General features: G+C 40.8%; 1 protein-coding gene across 2 annotated transcripts in view; it reads left to right on the top strand.

Annotated features, from left to right (window-relative positions):
• Rab3c (RAB3C, member RAS oncogene family) overlaps nucleotides 1–8702 on the top strand; it is a 194928-nt gene extending 186226 nt beyond the window's left edge. For both annotated transcript variants that reach the window (XM_005356786.3, XM_005356785.2), the window contains exon 5: nucleotides 912–8702. In XM_005356786.3, the coding sequence (XP_005356843.1) occupies nucleotides 912–1099 (188 nt within the window). In that variant the 3' untranslated portion in view covers nucleotides 1100–8702. The remainder of the gene's footprint in view (nucleotides 1–911) is intronic.
• The last annotated feature ends 10594 nt before the right edge of the window (nucleotides 8703–19296 follow it).

Genomic DNA, 19296 nt, shown 5'->3' with positions numbered 1-19296 from the left:
TAATAACTTTGAGAGAATGCAGAAATGAGAAAAGAATGAAAGTCTAAGTCCATGCTGGCCAGACAAAACAAGCTATGGGAGGAGGGAGCTGTATGGCTCTGTTTTTCCAGAAGAGTCAGTCTTGTGGCTGAGCAGAACAATTCATTCTGTAGTGGTCAGGAAACAGAGCACGGAAGATACAATACCCAGGACACACCATCAGTAACGGAGTCACACCAACACAACCCCACCCGTACCCTTCACCACCACCTCACAATCAGGACATCAAGGGGTTGACTCATCGACTAAGTCAGAGTCTCGACATCTCAATAGACACGTCTAGTGCTTTGCTCCTAAATCCAGTCAAGCCGACAACCAAGAGTTAGGATAATACCAGTGGCAGCAGCAAGGAGTTATTGTCAGAGGACTGGCCTGGCCGGGGAGGGTTCTTAATGATACTTTTATTTTTTAATTCTTTAATTTTTTTAAAATTTTGTTTTGTTTTGTTGTTTTCGAGACAGGGTTTCTCTGTGTAGCTTTGGAGCCTATCCAGGAACTTGCTCTTTAGACCAGGCTGGCCTCGAACTCACAGAGATCCACCTGCCTCTGCCTCCTGAGTGTTGGGATTAAAGGCGTGTGCCACAGCCGCCGCCGGGCAATGATAATTGTTCTTAATGATACTCTTGAGTTCTTTTCATAAAATCTCCTCGCCCTTGCTGGCAGCATCAATAAAACAGTAGACAAATAGGATGGGCGTCATCAATCCCGCTTTACGACAGTGTATTCACGGCCAATGGGTCACACTGCACGTCGAGTTCCCATCTCCGTCTAGACCACAGCTCCCCTCATCACCTCCGCATTCAAAAACCGTAACTGAGTTCGCTGAACTCCAAATATGTGCTATGACTGAGCTGTTTCTCTGTTTCCTCCAGGGTTTGAGTTTTTTGAAACCAGCGCCAAGGATAATGTGAACGTGAAGCAAACCTTCGAGCGCCTTGTGGACATCATCTGTGACAAAATGTCCGAGAGCCTGGACACCGACCCAGCCATCACCGCCGCGAAGCAGAGCACGAGACTCAAAGAAACGCCTCCCCCGCCACAGCCCAACTGTGGCTGCTAATGTCTCCCACACGGGAGCTCCGAGTGGCTCCAGGGCGGCCAAGAAATAGCATTTATAAATGGTCTAGTAGCCTTCACTTATACTGCCTAACAATTATTTGAAGGAAGTCTTTGATGTCAGTGGCCCTATATGCATTCAAACCTTGAGCAATTTTCCTGTGTTAGTACGTGGCAAACTCGACCTTACGTTTGTAAGAGTCGTTCATCTATAAACACCTGGTACTTGCATGTAACTCGTTGTTTATTTGCCTTCTAGAATTTCTTTTGCAATTTTTTTTTCTCGGTTAAGCTGTTGCTGAAACCTCAGACTATAATTTCACGGCAAATAACTTTTGCGCCCTGGATTCAAATCACGCTTCTCTCATTTGTGTGGATGATGACCTAGGAACCCCCTTGTGTGCGTACACTGTGAGCAGGGGGAGATGTAGGGAAACTTGGTCTGATTGAAAAGGAAGTGGGACTTTTGCTCTTGATTGGAGACCCTATCAGAGGTCTGGGCAGTTTATATAAGGAAATGTATATACACTGCACTTTCATTAATAATAATTCAAGGGTGTATTGCCTCTTTTTTAAAAAAATGAAGGGGGTGGGTCCAATGGCACTTGGGAGGCTGAGGCAGAAGGATGAGTTAATGTACGCCTGAGCTACAAACCATAAAATTCTTATCACGGAAAAAAAGTAGAAAAGGAAATGAAATCGGAGTGTTTCTAAGGCCCTTGTACGTTTTCTAAGTCAGTAGTATCCCCGGGACTGGATCCAGACAAAGAGCAATCGAGGTCCCTACCCCAGGACTTAGCTTCCCACTAATTCTGCCCACGAGAATGGGCATGACATGACCCATGAGAAAACGTCTACTTAATGCCAGTTATGTAACAAGCGTAGTGACCAGGAAGGCCAGTGCTGTGAGTAGCCATAGATTTCCATGGGCTGAGTGGCCTCCATCCCTTAATGTCCCACCCCACCATGGCTCTCTGGAGTCAGCACCAGTTCTAGAAGGAAGATTGGCTTGATGCTCTGTCAGGGCTCCTCTTCTCAGAGAAGGTAGGCGGACTTCCCAACCACTACTCTACTCTACCTGCAGCCAAGGTTTTCCACCTATCTAGATGGCAATCGGGGAACCATCCCGGGAGTCAGTCCCGCATGGAGGAAAAGATCCCTTTTATTGCCATGTCTTTCAGAGGATTTAAGCATGCTCTCATCACATATGCCTCTAACCATGCTCAGGTTACACAGAACATTCCAGGGCGGAGTGGAACAGAAAACGGAAGCGCCATGGCAGTTGGAGAGAGGGAAAGGCCACTTGAACATCCAGTCTTTTCTGCAGGTTTTCTGCAGACCATATGGAAATAATAGATCCATCAATCTGTTCCTCTATCACCCTCCGTGCTGACTGTAGGGAGTCTCCACCTTCCAGAAGTATTTATGGCTAGGATCTTCTGAAGACACCAGGCAGCCCAGAATGAAGGAAAGGACAGTTTCGTTAGGTGGACCTTTTTCCTTTTGGGTGGTTGTGTAAAAGATCCACTCTCCCCTTTAGAAACAGAGAAATATCTTACGAAAGTATTTAACTCAAGCTTGCTGGGCAAGGCTATCGACAGGACAGTCTGTTGATGGTTTCTTTTCGTCTGCTTGGTTTCTAACTTACAAATCAGTGATAAGTTTTCGCTTTGACACCCAGAGGAGCAAGTCTTGGCTCACAAAAGATCAGAAGACACTAATGTCTTATTAAATTTTATTGACACCTAGATTCAATAGAAATTAACGTGAAGGGGAAGAAAGAAGCAGAGGGCATAAAGTAGGATTTCTTTGCAGTAGTTCCGTATTCATATGCCATTGTCCTATTTCTATGACCTGGGTCAGAATGTGATCATGTTGAATACTATAGCGGTCAAACTCATCTTTTAATCTAATACAAAACAATGAAGCCGGGAAACCTGGGCCTCCTTCCTTGCATGCATGCAAAGAGTGTAAAAGGCCTCACTTGGGTGCTTTAAACGGCTTCTTCAGAAGGACATTGTGTGCGTTATAAACTGAGAACAGGTAAGAGAGGAAGGAAAACAATCTCATTTGTTCATCTGAAACTTCCCTGAAGAGCTGAAGATTGACTGACCCAAGCCAAGTGCCCACTCACACACTCTGTCGGGAACCCCAAAGTTAGACCATTATGTTCGAGTCAGTGGACAGAGGGGCAACCCTAGCGTCATTGCCCCCAGAACAATGCATAATTCCTACCTCCCCAATTCCCATGGAAACACAGTCTTCCCCACTGAGTATAAGTTATGAAATTCCCACCCTGCTGTGTGTTTCATTCCAAACAATTCAGTAAAAATTTCCAGAGAGACGTGTCACTAAGATAAAAGGAAAGGCTGCCCATGTTCTTCCCATGACACAGGAAGAGAGAAGAGCCTCTGTTCCTAATGTCATCAAGATATCTTTGTTGTAAAATCAAAATTGGAAAATGGAAACCAGATAACTGATCATCTATAAGCCTTGAGCTATGTATTTTATCAATTCTAATACTGTAATCCTGAGGTTTTTCCATCTTTGGCCACTACGTACATTTGTACAATTACACACTACATCTCTTCCCATCAATGTAAATATGAATAGGTCCTTCTGACTAATGACCTGGCTAAATTTGTACCTAGAAAGATGTTTAAAAACTACACAGTTGCCCTTGTTTGTAGGTCTTAGACATCATTTCTTCTCTCTGATTCATTTAAGCTAGGATTAAGTGTGTCCTCCATGTCCCCTTCTGTCAGTCACCTGGGCGCTCTTGCCCATTCAACTGCTTTTTGAACTGAACCCCAACTAGTTGAGGAAAACACCCCTCCCCAGAATGCTGGTGTTGATTCATCCCTTTCCTGTCTTAATACAACTTAGTAGTCTTGCCTGAACGGCCACCTTGAAGTGAGACTAGATGTGGGAGGTGCACGAGCTGTCCTCGGCCCCAAGAAGGCAAGTCACATCAGCATCACTTCTATGGGCTCCAGGGAAGAACTGACTTAGAACAATGCCGCCATTCCCTGTTGTTTCCCTTTTCAAACAGCGCCTACTGCCATCATGAGCTTCTAATGCCTACAAGGAGCAAGAGGTTTGTGAAGGTCCTCCTGAGGGCCACTTCAAGTTTAACATTGCTCAATGTCATGTTAATAAGTGCTGGAGTTGGTGTTAGCAAAGGACCTAGTATGCTTCAGTTGTACTGATAAACGGGAAATATAAATTCTACAAAGTCGCAATTGGAGTTATGCAAGACATCAGTGCGCTCCGTGAGAAATGTCTTTATCTCATTTATTTCACTCTTATCCAGATTTATTTATTTATTCAGCACGTTTATCATTTTTTTTCCGGGAGCCAGCTTAAGCTTCTTAATTTTAATTGTGTCTGTGACAACAGTAATTTTAAAGTATATGGAATTCCACTATTAACTGAACTTCCACTAAACATCATTAACTTCAGAGTGATTCATCACATGCTTTATCTGTCAGAGCGGATGTCTAAGTTTGTCCTTTGGGTTTTTTTTTTTTTTTAGTTACTTGTGTGTCATTTGTAAGGCTGTATTAAAAATGTATCTAAATTCTATCAAGCTTCCCCAAGCCGAGATAGAAGCTACATGTGGTAATGGTTACAAGAATGAGCTTACAAACATGACAGAGATGATCCTAGACCAAAAAGTTTATGTTTGTTTCTAAGCTTCATTGTATTGTTGGAATGTTCAATCAGGTATCTTTTGGTGCGCTTGCAAGCCCACCCATCTGTCTGGGGAACTGTCTTTGTCTAAATTTCAGTCTTCACGACTGACCCTGGGGACTTCCTTCGTGTGCACATTCAGCGTGGTATGTCAGGGTTCTAGGTGAGCATTAGACCTGGCAGGCCTTTCTGCTCCTCTGAATGGTCCAGGTTCCACAGCTCTGCCTGTTAGTGAATGTGAACTGCTCCTTAGTTGTGTACCAGTGGAATGGAGAAGTCTCCTGCTTACACCAAACCTCTGAATACTCAAACCAGCTTTTCAGAGATGTTTATATTTTAGGTGACATTTTTTTTTTTTTAGAAACCAGTTAAGACATAAACCTATTCTACACCCCTGAGTTTAATTAGGACAAATCAGGTAAAAGATAAATTTGGATAAAGTTTATGAACAGATGGGGAAAAAAAAAACTTCACCTCTATACTGGACCTAAAGGGCCCTAGATTCTAGACATATAGTATCCCCTAAGGGGGGGATAAGTTGTGATGATTTATATAAAGTTTATCTACATATTGCTAGTGGTATTTCACAAATGTATTTTAAAACCATTCTAGAAATGCTTGGCACACCCATAAAAAAAAATCTTCCTAGAGTTTATTGACATATTTACAGTTGGGACACACTCATGCCACTGCCCCTCTCATGACACACTTGCAAACACTGACAGCTTTTCTGGAGAAGAGACAACTCTCCATTGATGGCACGTTCTCTGCGCAGAGAAAAGGGGGCATTTAGCCACACACCATCTGCCGCTCATATTGTACTTCAAAGTTCAATGAAATGGATTCCTCATATGGATTTGCTTAGTCTGTGGCCAGGTCTTCTAAGGCAGAGAGGGTAGAGAGAAAGTGCATTTTTGCAAATGTTGGAGGTAACAGAAATGAATTGTTTCGAAACTGCGCCTGGAGTGGAGTATTAAGAATAGATCATGTAGCTAAGGATGTATTAGACTTTATCATTGCATGATCCTTTTATACTTCCCGATTTATTAAAAAAAATTCTTTAGTCTACCTTAAAAGAACTATCCTTTCAGAATAACACCAAGTCTCACCATTAATTTTCTCTCAGCAATTATTATTGGTGGGCTTTCCATCAGCGATTACTTGCTGAAATAAACCTGTGGGCTCCCTGTGGATTTCACTCTCTTGTGTTCATTTTTCTTTCATTGTGGACAACTGAGAGTTGCTGTACGTTTTTATGTATGGAAATATCACCACATTCCTGTCACATGTGGCTAAGGATGGCTGAGGCTCGTGAGTGCTGTTCTCACAGACACGGGTGGTCCATGGGCCGCGTGTCTACTTGGGTGTCAGGGATGTGAGCATGACCTGTATCTTACCAGTGAGTCTATAATCCTTGTCAAATGAAGCTTGAGGGTTGTCTAATGTGTTCTTACCAGTGAGTTTGTAATCCTTGTCAAAGTGAAGCTTGAGGATTGTCTGATGTGTCCATAGGATGATTTTTCCATGCGTCGTTCCGTCATCCCTAGGAAGCATGATGAATGGGAACTGTCCTCTAATTCCTGTTAATATATTGTGAATGTCAGATGTGACGTGGTACCATTGGACTGTCCAAATGTACAACTACCTACTGGTATTTGTAGAACTGAAATGTCGTAAATGTTGCATGACGTATGTTCTAAAAAATAGATTTGTTTTCTATTTCTCAACACCTCAGAATTGAGGGTTCATGGGCCAATAAGTGCAATATTTAATGACTTACTCAGTGTATATAAACTAGTGTGCAAGTGAATTATGATGAATGTGTGAGCTGCTTTGATAGCCGTGTGCTTATTTAAATGATTTCTTGTAGTAGTATCTGTCTAGTGGTGCAATTTATACAGTGAGCATTTTTCTGACGCCATGGGAATCTCCTCTGTGCCTACTTAGAAGTACTTTTTTTTCCCATTTATAAACAAACCGTTTAGTACCTGAAGACATATGTCAGTTTTGCCTTTTAGAATTGTGGGTTTTGTTTCCAAGGAAGGATGACTGAGAGTTTGTTTTATAAAGTATTCACCTCTGTAGCTCAGAATTGCCCCTAATCTTCGTGCAAGAGTGTCTCAAGCAGCTAATTTAGATACCTAAGAAAAACATGCAGACCCAGAAGCCACCTTTGCTCCTCTGAAAAGTTGATCACACATTCTGTCTATGGAGATGCTCTACTCTTGTACTGTATATAAATATCTTATTGCTACTTAATCTTGTTCTTTGTTTGCAAGCTCAGCAATGTCAGTCTTGGGATCTCTTAGCCTTATCAGTGTCTTTTTTAGTTTGTAGATAATGTAATATCCACTTTCAACTCTCAATTGTCCACAATGCTGATAGAAAAAAAAAGAAAAAAATCAATCAAAATCCTTAACCCTTTGGATGTTTTTACACACACACACACAATTAAAACTCTATGCTCAGAACCACACTTACTGTCCTGGAATTTCATAGGGGTGTCCCCAGACTAGTAGTTGGATTATCACAGTTAAACATATTTATATATATGAAAATTAAGCTAGATTACCACTTTAATTTCCTATTTCCTGAATCAATTATTAAGGTAAAGCCCAATTTTATCATTCATTTTCTTTCATGTATGTAGCAAGTCATTATACTTTATGATTGAGTCACTGAAATCAACAGAGTGCAGTTGGTTCTAGAGGCCATTGCTACATGCACACAGTAAACATTCTGTTCTCTCGATGACATCTGACCAGAGGCTGACTTGTGAAGAGTGCCAATCATATTAAGCGATGTTGAGCTGTGTGGGCAATATGTGGCCCAGATGTAACCGTGCCGGGCAGGAAGCTGTGCTCATCAGAACTCACAGCAGAATTGAGATGAAAGCGGTGGGTCAGAGATGGCACTAGCAAAGACTTGGTGCCAAATTAAAAGGAAATTAAAAGTAGAGGCAGGTAGCTGGCCACAGAATGCTACTTTATGAGTGTGGTTAAGTGTTTTGTTTGTTGTCACATGGTTATGGATTGCCACATGCTCAGCACTGTGAGAATCCAACATGGAAGAAGTGTGGCATAATATAAGAAGTAAATGGTGTAATGTAACTGGTAGATTATGGAAGCATATAGGAGCAAAAAAATGGAAACTTACAATAACTAGAAAAATCAAGGTGACTCCTCTGAAGGGTCATGACCCAGGAATCAGGGCCAAGCATGCTAATGCACAAGGCCATAGAGTGTTCCCTGAGAGGAGAAGGGTGAGAGTTCACAACTATGGAGACTGAAACACATAAATTGCCCAACTTAGCGCTCTGCGTTCTGATCTCCTTGTAGAAGGCAAGCTGATACATCATTGTATTCCCCTGCGCTGAACCACAAAACACGAATTCCTTTCAAGCCATTTTAGACAGTTAATTTAGACATTTGCCAACGAACCAGAACACAAGGCATTGCCTAATCCAACGTCCCCTGGGCAGATATATATTCAGGTGTTTCTGTAGCTCGGTTTTGTTTAAGGGCATCGGACAATGCACAAGGAAAGATTCTCCTTTGTGACCAGGTACTCTGGTCTCCTTCTTGGTCATGACACTGTGGAACTCTTCTCGAGACAGTATTTAATGCTTTCTTATAGTGGTTGTGGTGTTTAGTTGAAAACTAATTGCTGCATAGCAAGTATCGTGACTCCTCCTGTGTCCACAGAAGCTCTTGTCTGAGTTTAAAGCTACAAAGCGTATTCACATTGTGAAATTATTATTATTATTATCATTACTGAAATTAATTGTGTAAAAATGGTACGTGCTCTGTTAGGTATCTAGTTTATGAGTGAATTCTGTATGGAAAGTGGTTTTGTTCTCTGAGTTGATCTTGTTTTATTTTTTGAAGATTACAATAAATATCTAAGAGACTATATTCCTGAAATTCCCAGTCTTAGCGTAATGAATCTTTTAAAATCTTTATATGTACAGTGTATTATGTTTGGTTTAGGAGTGTCTTATCTTTGCTTCTTATAACCATCAATGTTCCTCATTAATAATCCTACACATAACACTGAGAACCTGAACTGAGGACAGACAGTGAATATGTATTTATCTAGGTCTATTCGTGGCCAATGTATGAATTTGTACCTCAGTACAGGAGTGATTTCCAATAACTATAATCTCTTAAGGTAGATAGCATTTTATTCAACTTGACTGTTGCAAAGGCCTTGACTATAGGCTAAAAACCAGCTAAGAGAAAACCTCACCTCTGCTACCCAAAGACCACGGGTTCCTCTATCAGAAGCCTAGAGAACTCATGATCACTTTTAACAACTGTTGCTACAGTCCTCAAGGATGGCATATGGATGGGATGTGTTCTAGTTGGCTTCTACTGCTGTGTTAAATCCCATGATCAAAAGCAGCCTAAGAAGGAAAGATTCATTTCAGCTTTCAACTTAGAGTCCATCATGAAGGAAACCAGGGCAAACATTCATGGCATGAAATGACGCCAAAGGGACACTGCTTAACTAGTTTTCTCTGCATGGTTTGCTCAGCCTTCTTACAGAACCATCTGCCCAGGATCATCTGCCCGGATGTGGCAGCAGCCTCAGGGAGGTTCACATGGCAATTGTTAATCAAGAAAATGCACTGTAATTTACCTCCATGCATTCTGATGGGGTCATTTCTCAACTGAAGCTCCTCTTCCCAAATCCTGTAATGTGTGACAAGTAACCAGCTAAAACTAGGCAGGACAGGATGCATGAGTATAGTGGACATCATGTGATCCTCTTAAGTTTGATGGTAGAGACATCCCGAATGCTTTTCAGACTCTCTTTAATGCGAGCCTTAGGACATGACACAACTGCTGGCACCAGTTTATCCATAGCCCAGCACTCTGGAGGCAGAGCCATGGAGATCTCTGTGAGTTCAAGGCCAGACTGGTCCACATAGCAAGCCAAAGGCTATCCAGTGAAACATACTAAAATCCTGTCTTAAAAGTAAAGCCAACCAACAAGAACAGGACAAGAACAGTTTTATAATAAGGCAAATAGAAGAAGACATGCTGTATTAGGTGAGAAAGTAGAGAACTAGTAGAGAAAAACTACGTGTTATGGAAGTGAAATATCTCCAAAAATTGGACAAGGTGAATGCCTGATCCAATGTCAGCCTCTTGAGAGGTAGTAGAGAAAGGGTTTTCAGTAGCTATGGAGCCCATCCTGGAACTCACAGCTGTAGATCAAGCTGACCTTGAACTCACCAGAGACCCACCTGCTTCTGCCTCCCAAGTGCTGGAATTAAAGGCCTGCACCACCAATGCCTGGCTTTTAAAAAAAATAGAAAAACAAGAACCTTATATCTAATTTCCTTTATTTTGCCTTTTTCCTGACCATTACCATAGCAACTTGTAACCAACACATTAAAAAAAATCCACAATCCATTTTTGTGGATTGTGGGTGCAGTTTTCTAGGTTACTTCCTGATGACTGTGGGTATTGCGGGTGATAATAATCTTATGAGGACCCAAAGAAAATTTAGGATTATGGTCAAGTCCTTACTAGAATATTCTGTGAAGCTGGATCATTTCAGCCAGCAGTCTTGAAATTGTTCTGGATGAAGAACTTAGAGGAAACTGCAACAAATGTACTCTGAAGTGTTGGATCATCTGGGTCATCTGTTCCCATTGGAGATTTTTCAGAAGGTCTTCCTTGATCAAACCCTATTTTTCTTAATCCAGAATAAATCCGCAACCTCTCAGTTCCTTTGGGGACAAAAGCAAAACCTCTTCTCCAAAGTAACATATCTTTGAATTAAATTTTGAGGTCAAGGCATTTTCAAAATATGTAGGTTTGATTAATCCAACATTAATAATCAAATGTCTCTTAGCAGCTGTTGCTTTTTCCTCAGCAGTCAAACTATTCAAAGACAACACAATAACATACAGCATCCAGATTCTCTGTGTATTTTCTATCTTTACATGGAAGCTAAGCTGGGGCAGATGGGAGTGAGTAGCATTAGTTTTTCTCTCAAACCCAGGTTGCTAGGTTTGAGTTCCAATTCCTAGAGCTGGAATTCCAATCCAAACTCTGGCCTTGGCTGATAGCTAGAAAGCCTCAAACAAATGGCTTTTTCATAAGTTCATGCCACAAAAAGTTGGGTGCCAAATGAAGCATGATTAATGAAAACTCAGGATCAGAAACTGAGGTTCTACGGAAAGCAAAACAGCCAGCTATTTGCTCTTACCTTGAAATGGCATCCTGGCTCCAGGAATCTCAGAATGAGACTGTGTTTGATAGCTGTCCCATCCCCATCTCCTGCCCCTCCCCAACACCCAATGTTTTAGATTCCTCTCTAGGGCTGCGATCAAAGGCATGCACTATTAGCAACTAGTGTGGCTACTGGGATTAAAGGGGCCTGTCATTGTGGCTACTGGGATTAAAGGTGTGTGTTACCATAACCTGGTCTATAAGGATTACCAGTGGAACTATTTTGCTGTCAGGTCTTCAGGCAGTCTTTATTTATTAAAATACAATTGAAATGCCACTACAAGGTAGGTTGAACAAAAAGTAAAGGAGAGGCAGACCGAATGGAAATAAGTCAAGTTTTATTTTCAAATGAAAGGCTTATATGTCATTATATGTTGAAAGAAAGTTCAATAAAGGTAGAATTACAGAAAAATAGAAGCAATGACCTTTTCCATCAAAGCCTTAGCTTCCCATTCCTATTGCTCTTCTTGTCACCTCTATGCTCTCCCTGCATAGCAGAGAATTTCTGTGCAACTATCTCAAGCTAATTGATGTTTGGCTTTGCCTCTCCTACCACTTCCACTGGTGTACTGGGCACTGACCTTTAACAAGTATTTACAGTGAAATCACCACTACCTTTTTTGAGGCTTATACTGTAGATATTGAAACTATGGTTTTCCTTGTAATTTACAAGCTAACCCAGACAAGAAGTATCTCATCTCCACAGTGAAAATACATATAAATATATTCATGTATATGATATATAGATATGCATGAGAGTATGAGAGATATATCTCACTAGAAGTCAGGAAGTATTTCATCAGTCAAATGAAGGGTAAATTTAAAACTTGAGGCTACAGATGGCTGGCCAATCACAAATCTGCTTGGAGGAGGAGGAAGAGTCGGCAGTTGCTCCTTTATGCTCCCCCACCGCCTTGGATTCCACCAGGTGTGATGCAGTCCCTATGGCCTTTCAAGTACCATTGAGCAAGCATCATTAGCATATCCTTCAGCATCATTTTGCCCTTGCCTCTATATATAGAACAGAAAGTCAAAAGACAAGAGTCACCTAACGAAGCAAGCCAACATTGAAAGGACAGTAAAAATAAAACTTTAGAGGGGAGAATAGTGTAAATGGTAGAAATTATGGAGATTAAGGCAAGTAATATTGTCATAACAAGAAAAGGCTGGTATTCACAAAAGACAAAAGCTAAATAAAAAGTGGGTTTTGCCATGGGAGGTGAGAAGGGAGAGGGTATTTACTGAAATAACCTCTCTCTGTCTCTCTGTTTCCTTCTTCTTCTTCTTCTTCTTCTTCTTCTTCTTCTTCTTCTTCTTCTTCTTCTCTCTCACACATACACACACACATTATAGGACAAATAAATAAATATTTCAAAGGAAAGAGGTACGCCTTGAAAAAAATACATTAGATTCAGATGCTATTCCTCCCTCTCTCTCTCTCTCTCTCTCTAGTTTGAAATACAGCTACTCTTGAGGAATCCTTCCATATTTTTTTGTCACATTGTCTCCCAACTTTACTGTTGCTCTGTGAAAGACATTGCCATGTTTCTCTATGGACCAGAAGTGTTTCTCCTACATGACTGACACATTGAATCCACAGTAAAAAAGACTTCAGAGACCACACAACTTAAAACAGTGGAGGTCTAGGTGATTTTTCCTGCACTGTTGGTAGAAAGACTTTTTCAAGGACATTGTGATATTAAAAAGCATAACATCTCATTGAGATTCATGATCCTTCATTTCCATTTGATCTTCAGGTCAAGGCTATAAATAAAATAGTTTCAGTTCAAAGGATGCTATCTTTGGATTTGAAATGTAAATGTTTTAATATTCTGATCATCCCAAAGTCACTCCATGATCTGACAGCTAAGAGCAAGCAGAGTTAAACACTACCTTCTATCTTCGGTTTTCTTCCAAAGACTCTTAGCATATAATTCCAGTCGTCTATTCGCTTTGTGGGAGTAGAGTTTGATACTGTTCTCATGTCAGACATCCATGCCAATGATTCATCATCCCCCTTGGCTCCTTCCATAGGTAGAGAACTTAGCCACAGGTTAGCTTGAGCATTGTAGGGATAATAATGGCCCAGCCTAGGTCAATTCTAAACTTGACTCCTTATATCCACTTGGATCAATTACATTAGAATCTCTAGCGATGGGAAATGTGTACTTTTAAAACCTTATCATGTGTTTATAGCTTCTGATTTTATAAAACACAAAACAACTGCAGCAAAATGAGAAAGCACAAATCAATAAAGTCAATACAGGTTTCCCAAATGCAGAGAAAACTGGGGCTTTCTTTGCCTGCAGAGGTTATTGAGGTCTTCAGGGGTCATTACAGTTGTCCTCCTGCCTCTGCCCTCTTCCTTACATTAGGTTTGCCATCTGGACCTGCACATCCAACAGACAGAACTAGGTGAGCCCAGCAGAAAACAACCTCACAGGCAACAAATGAGTGGCAAGGGCTTTCAAAGTGACTTCATTCACCCCTGAAGAATTTTTATCATTTCGGGCCTCTTCTAGTTCCTATGCCCTTTGAGTTAAATGAATGCAGGGGCATTGCATTCATTGGACCAGATTAGCAGAGGGAGCTTGTTATTCCTCAATGAGCCACCTGCTACCGAACACACTCTCAAGGTGCCCATGAGGGTTGTCTTCACTCTCTGCACAGACTCAGTGTGGTAGGCCACCCCTGGGGGCTGACTTCTTAGTAAAAGGATGGCATGCTTCCATGCCCCTAGTCCCCAAGTACTGTCACCCACACTGAAATCCTCCTCCTTCCATGGGTCTTACTAGGATAGGAGTCTCTTGAAGGTGATCAGGTCATGAGACTAGATATCTCTTAAAAGACAGCACAAGAGACATGTCTGCCCCCTTTGCTCCATGTAAGGACACAACCACCTGCTGCATACATAGAACACAGCCTCGCCAGAGCTGGGCTACACTGTGACCCTGATCTCACCCTCTCAGCCTTTGAGACTATGAAGAAGGTTTGTTTATGAAGCGTTCCGTCAGTGGTTCTTTTTAAAATTATTTTTAAATTATATCAATTCTCCCTTTCCTTTTCCTCCCTCCAAACCCTCTCAAGCTACCCCTCCTTCTTCTCTCTCAAACTTATCCCACACCAAGACCTGGGATTCACACATGTCTTGGTTTTACATTGTTGTAAATATATAACAGAAAACTTAGCAGATTCTTTTTTTGAAAAAATTACAATTATTTATTTAATGTGTATAATATATTTATTGGGCATATACACAATCAATCAACAGGTTAATAAATAAATCCTGGTTGTTGGCAAATTGTAACTTCTTGCGAAATGAACGCCATGTTCTCGTTCTTTGCTGCCTGGCCTCCAGGGACATGTCTTCATGCCTAGAGAGTCTGCGAACCTTTGCTCACACTCGGAGCAAGCACTCCTGCACGCGTCTCTGTTCTTCAGCATCATCCTTAAATGTCAGAGTCTTGAACGGCACCGCACTTGGACCCTCACGGCCTTGCTCTTATTTCACATCCTTTCTTCCTTCCCCTCTGACTTCTGCTGCGTTCATGAACCCCTACACTTACTTGGTAATCTGCAATGAACGTTTACCATAGTTTACCATAGTTAAAGGCCCATATTTTCATCATATTTGTCATATAATGCAACACTTTACAGTAGAGACCTATGAAGACGTCATCATCACATACCACACATCTTAGGGACCCACTGTTGAGTGCAGAGTGAACGCATCAAATAGAAAGCAACAGACGTTAAAAGATGTGATTATAAGTATGATTATGCCACGACAGCAGCACCCCTCTTGAACGAACGCCTTCTCTCTTCTCATCACTCATTCGGGTGAAGCCAGTGGCCATGTGTTGAAGGAGACATGAAATCTGTAGAGGAGATAGTCTTAGACATGGCCACCACTAAACGAACAAGTTAGGAACAAATGTACCCTGAATAGAATTTGTGGTAACTTCAGATCCAGCCAATATCTTGGTTGTATCCACATGAGAGTCTGAAATCCTTAACAGAATCACTCCTAGATTCCAAGCCTAAAGAAACTGAGGCAGAGTTTGAGTGTTTCAAACTGTTAAACAGTATAACCATTCATTATACAGCAATAGATGACTGTTATCACTTAAAACTACAGCTCTCTTACTAACATTCCATAAAGCTAAGAAGACCGCATTTCTCTTTATCTGAACAAAGCAGTATATTACTGGGTGTTCCTAAGATCTCTCGTTCTGAACATTAAAAACGTATTTGTTACACTGGGCCTATGAGACAGCTTACTGGATAAAACACAGGTTGACAACATGAACTCAACTCATGAAACCCATGTAAAGATGAAATAAGGATCCATACACTGTCTTCTGACTCCATACATGAGCCACAATTCTCATACCATAGCACATGCATATTCCTACACCCAACATACACACACAATATCTATAAATAAAAATTTAAAATATGGATGTATTTAGATGTAATGAAAAGCATCTATATTCCATTAGTGCCAAATTTGACTCAGCGTAGTACATTTTCTAAATAAAGAAAAGAAGGTAAAAATCTAGATAAAAGACAACTAACTACATAGCCTAAACTTTAGCTATATAAACTCTAGATCCCAGAAACTTGGTTTGTGCCAATTGGGTAAGGGGGAAAGGACTGAGGACATAGCCTGATTCAGCACAGCAAGGAAGATTGCTCTTCTCCGGTAGTCAGAGGATTAGTCCGAGGGAGGATTTCTCAGTGTGGCCACAAACCATTTATTTTAGAATCATTTGGAGTTGGGTAAATAGAGGATTACTGACCTTCCATGATAAGATCTCCAGGTCGTAAACAAACCATACAAATAAGTATTTAAGATGATACTTCTCATAGAAGGTTTGAGAATCATGGACACAGCGGCTAGGGATGCAGATCTTGAGCAAATGTGTTCCAAGTGTCTCCTCTTTCAGGGGCTTGGGGCTGTTTGCACCTGCAGTGTCCTCAGTGCGTAGAACTCTGGGAACACATTGCTGCTCGTAAAAGAAATGTGCACAGCGAAGTGTCAAGGAAACTGCTTGAATCTCGTCATGATTCTTTTCAGGACAACATAAAAGCGGGGCTGGTAATCTCTCATTTATAGCGCTTCTGGATTGACGTGAATACTTAACACGGGTAGTCCTCGGAACCCAACCAGGGCTGCCATAGTATGACACTGGATCTGGCTTTTTTATGGTTGTTACACAGAGGCTTCTGAAGGATGGAAAACCACTTTGCCTCAGAGATGCTCAGAGCTGGACAATATGTTCTCAGGGTGCTTGTTGGAGAGATACTGAGTATGCGGGTTCAAACCAGAAATGGCCCCAGAGCCTCGTGTAGTACACTTTATCCCCAGAAGGAGGCGATGTTTGGAGATATACTAGGACCTTGCGGAGGTACATCCTTCTGGGGGAGGAAGTCCGTTACTGGGAGCAGGCTTTGAGGGTTCATAGATTTTCCCTACTTCCTGTTCTCTCTATCTCTTCTTTCTGTGTGAGAATAGAAACGTGGCCAGTTGGCTCCTGCTCCTACCTTCATGTTTTCCCTGTTGCCATACCTTCTGTATCATGGAATCTTAAGCTAAAATAGACCTTTTTTTTTCTTTAAATTGCTTTAGGTCATGGCATTTTATTATAGCAATACAAAATAACTCATATGCTGGGGGAGCAATCTTAGCTGAGGACACCTGTTTGGTATTTATGGGAAAATTATTTTTCCTTATCATTTCCAAATGTTCAAGTGAGGCTATGAGAACGCCCAAGGTGTGGCGTCAGGAAACATCTTGACGTGTTTGTTCTTATTTATCATGTCTGATATCTTTTCCTTTCATTTCCCTAAAGAAGGAATTTTGATAGTTCTAGCCAGAGATTTCTAGGTGTTGGCTGGCTTCATTCATAAATGATGTGTCGAATACTTAAGTAGCAATTTTGAAAACACTGTAAGGTTTAAGTAATTCAGGCTAAAAAGTTAATTTCTCTAGAAGCAGTTCAGACGTAAAGATATTCCACTGTTGAAAGACAGTAATGGCATTTGCTCTTCTGTGCAATCTCACATCTTCTCCAGAATTAAACTAATAGGGGAGACAAATCCACTTAATTTACCTTAGAATTTAATATACAGTATTTTTTTGTCATGATCATATCACTAAGAAAGCTTTAAAAAATATTTTTTAGTTGTTTTTCTACATTTTTTTCCTTCAAGAAGCAAAGGGGACTCCACCTTCCCTTTACTGCAGGCTAAAGAGTGACCTTAAGAAACAAAGGGAGAGGAAGTGGAGGTTTGGCAGCCTTCAGAACCTAAGTCACAGGAAGCTCCTTGTGTTCTCTTCAGGATCTTTACTGAGGGAAATTAGCTCCTGTGTTGCTGGAAGACTTAAGAGTCCCATGGATTCCTGTCAACTGGCTTGAGCATCCCAGAAACAAACCCTTGAGTATCTTTCAGTCCTTCCGATGTCTGAAGCCCCGATAATCTGACTGGAGGAATCTGAGCCACCCAGATAAGCCACTCCCAGATTCCTGAGCCACAAACTACTAACTTTGGGTATATGTTTATTAGATACCCAACTTTTATTTCTCAGACATACTTTAGTTGAAAGTTTTCTTTAAAAGAAAAAAAGTGTAACAACTAGAATGTAGATCAAGTCTAAACCAAACACTATATCACCTGAAACTTCTTGAGTTAACAGGACATAAATGCATTACCTTTGCACCCTATTGATCCAAAAATACTAAGTAATTAAAAAAAAAAACTGGTATCCAACATACTTCCATTCTGAACCATGGGATTAGGATATTCAGACTGCATCATGACATATTACTGGAAGGACATTGGTTTCTTCTTAAGATCGCAATGTGCAGATGTGTACTGGACCCTCGATAAAGCAAGCAAGAAAAATCTGGGCAAGAATGATCTGACTGCACTAAACCAGAAGTACATCCCCAACCGTAACTGCTAGATCCATTTTCCTGTTGGCCACTGCAAACCTTTGGTTTATTGGTTGTTTAGATAAACAATCTACAATCAGTTGAAAAGAAAAGGTGCTGACTTGATCATTTCTAACTGTACTAGAGACATTTAAGAACAATTCATTTCTTGCCAGTTAAAGTAATTGAGGTAAGACTTGGCTCTACAATGACTTGGAGAATTCTGTTCGATTTTCAAGGGTAGCTGAGAAAGAATGCTGTGCTTATTGTGGAATCCACATTCATATTTTGAAAACACACACACAGAGAAAGAGAAACAGAGAGAAAGGACATGAACAGGTTTTAGTTTTATATTTGTCATTCGCCCATTGTATTATTATCATTTTCTCAAGTTCTCAAGTCATCTTCCACACTATTATTTTGTTTGTAGTAATTTTTTTCTTTTTTCTTTTCTTTTTCTTTTTTCTTCCTTCCTTCCTTTCTTTTTTTTATTTACTGGTTCAGTGTTTTGGTGGTACTGGTGGTAGTGGTGGTATAGGGGATTGACCCTAGGGTTGTATTCATGCTTGGTACCTTATAGTTTACTGTGATAAGTCAGTCTGCAATATTCATCCTGGCAATATTTCAGTTCTTTTCGATCTCAAAAGTATAATTTATCTAAACAATCACCTTCTCATTCTTAGATTGTTTCATCAGGAATGATGTGCTGAATAGTTCTCAGAATTTTGCCTTCTCCTTCACCTCCCTACCCCCTCTCTCCCTCTGTCCCCACTCAGTATAAATTACAAAACTGCCTTCCAAACACTGCCGAGCAGCTTACAAACTCAGTGGCCTTATAGTGTGATTCCCATTTTACCGCATTCCCACCAACACTAGAGAACGCTTTCAGTGGTACCGTTTGCTTTTCCTGACATTCTAGAGCATCTAAATACATTTCTGTCATCTCCACAACCATTCAACACTGTTCGTTTACTTCTTTGCAAACACTTCCGTTGATAGTAACTCCGTTTTAAGGACGATAAAAATCTTGAGTCAGTAGCACTAGCACTGAATTCCTGTAAGTTGCAGCAAATGTAATGAAAAAGGTCTCCAGTGGTTGAGATGCCAGAAGACTATAAACTCCTTTCCACTAAGAAACTCGCATTTTAAAATCATGGTGAGTCATACAAAAGAGAGAAACCAAAAGAATGTCCCACCAAAAAACTTGAGTTTGCTGAACAGGCCGTATTTTGGGGATCACAGTCATCAAATGCAACATAATCCTTGCTTAAACATGGTTCTGAAACACCACACAGACTTCTCTCAAACAAGTCTCTTCGTTGAAG

Source organism: Microtus ochrogaster, chromosome 19 (genome assembly GCF_000317375.1).
Source record: "Microtus ochrogaster isolate Prairie Vole_2 chromosome 19, MicOch1.0, whole genome shotgun sequence".
In the NCBI taxonomy this organism is placed as follows: Eukaryota; Metazoa; Chordata; class Mammalia; order Rodentia; family Cricetidae; genus Microtus; species Microtus ochrogaster.
Note: the sequence above shows the minus strand (reverse complement) of the source record. Positions and strands in the feature narration are given on the sequence as shown.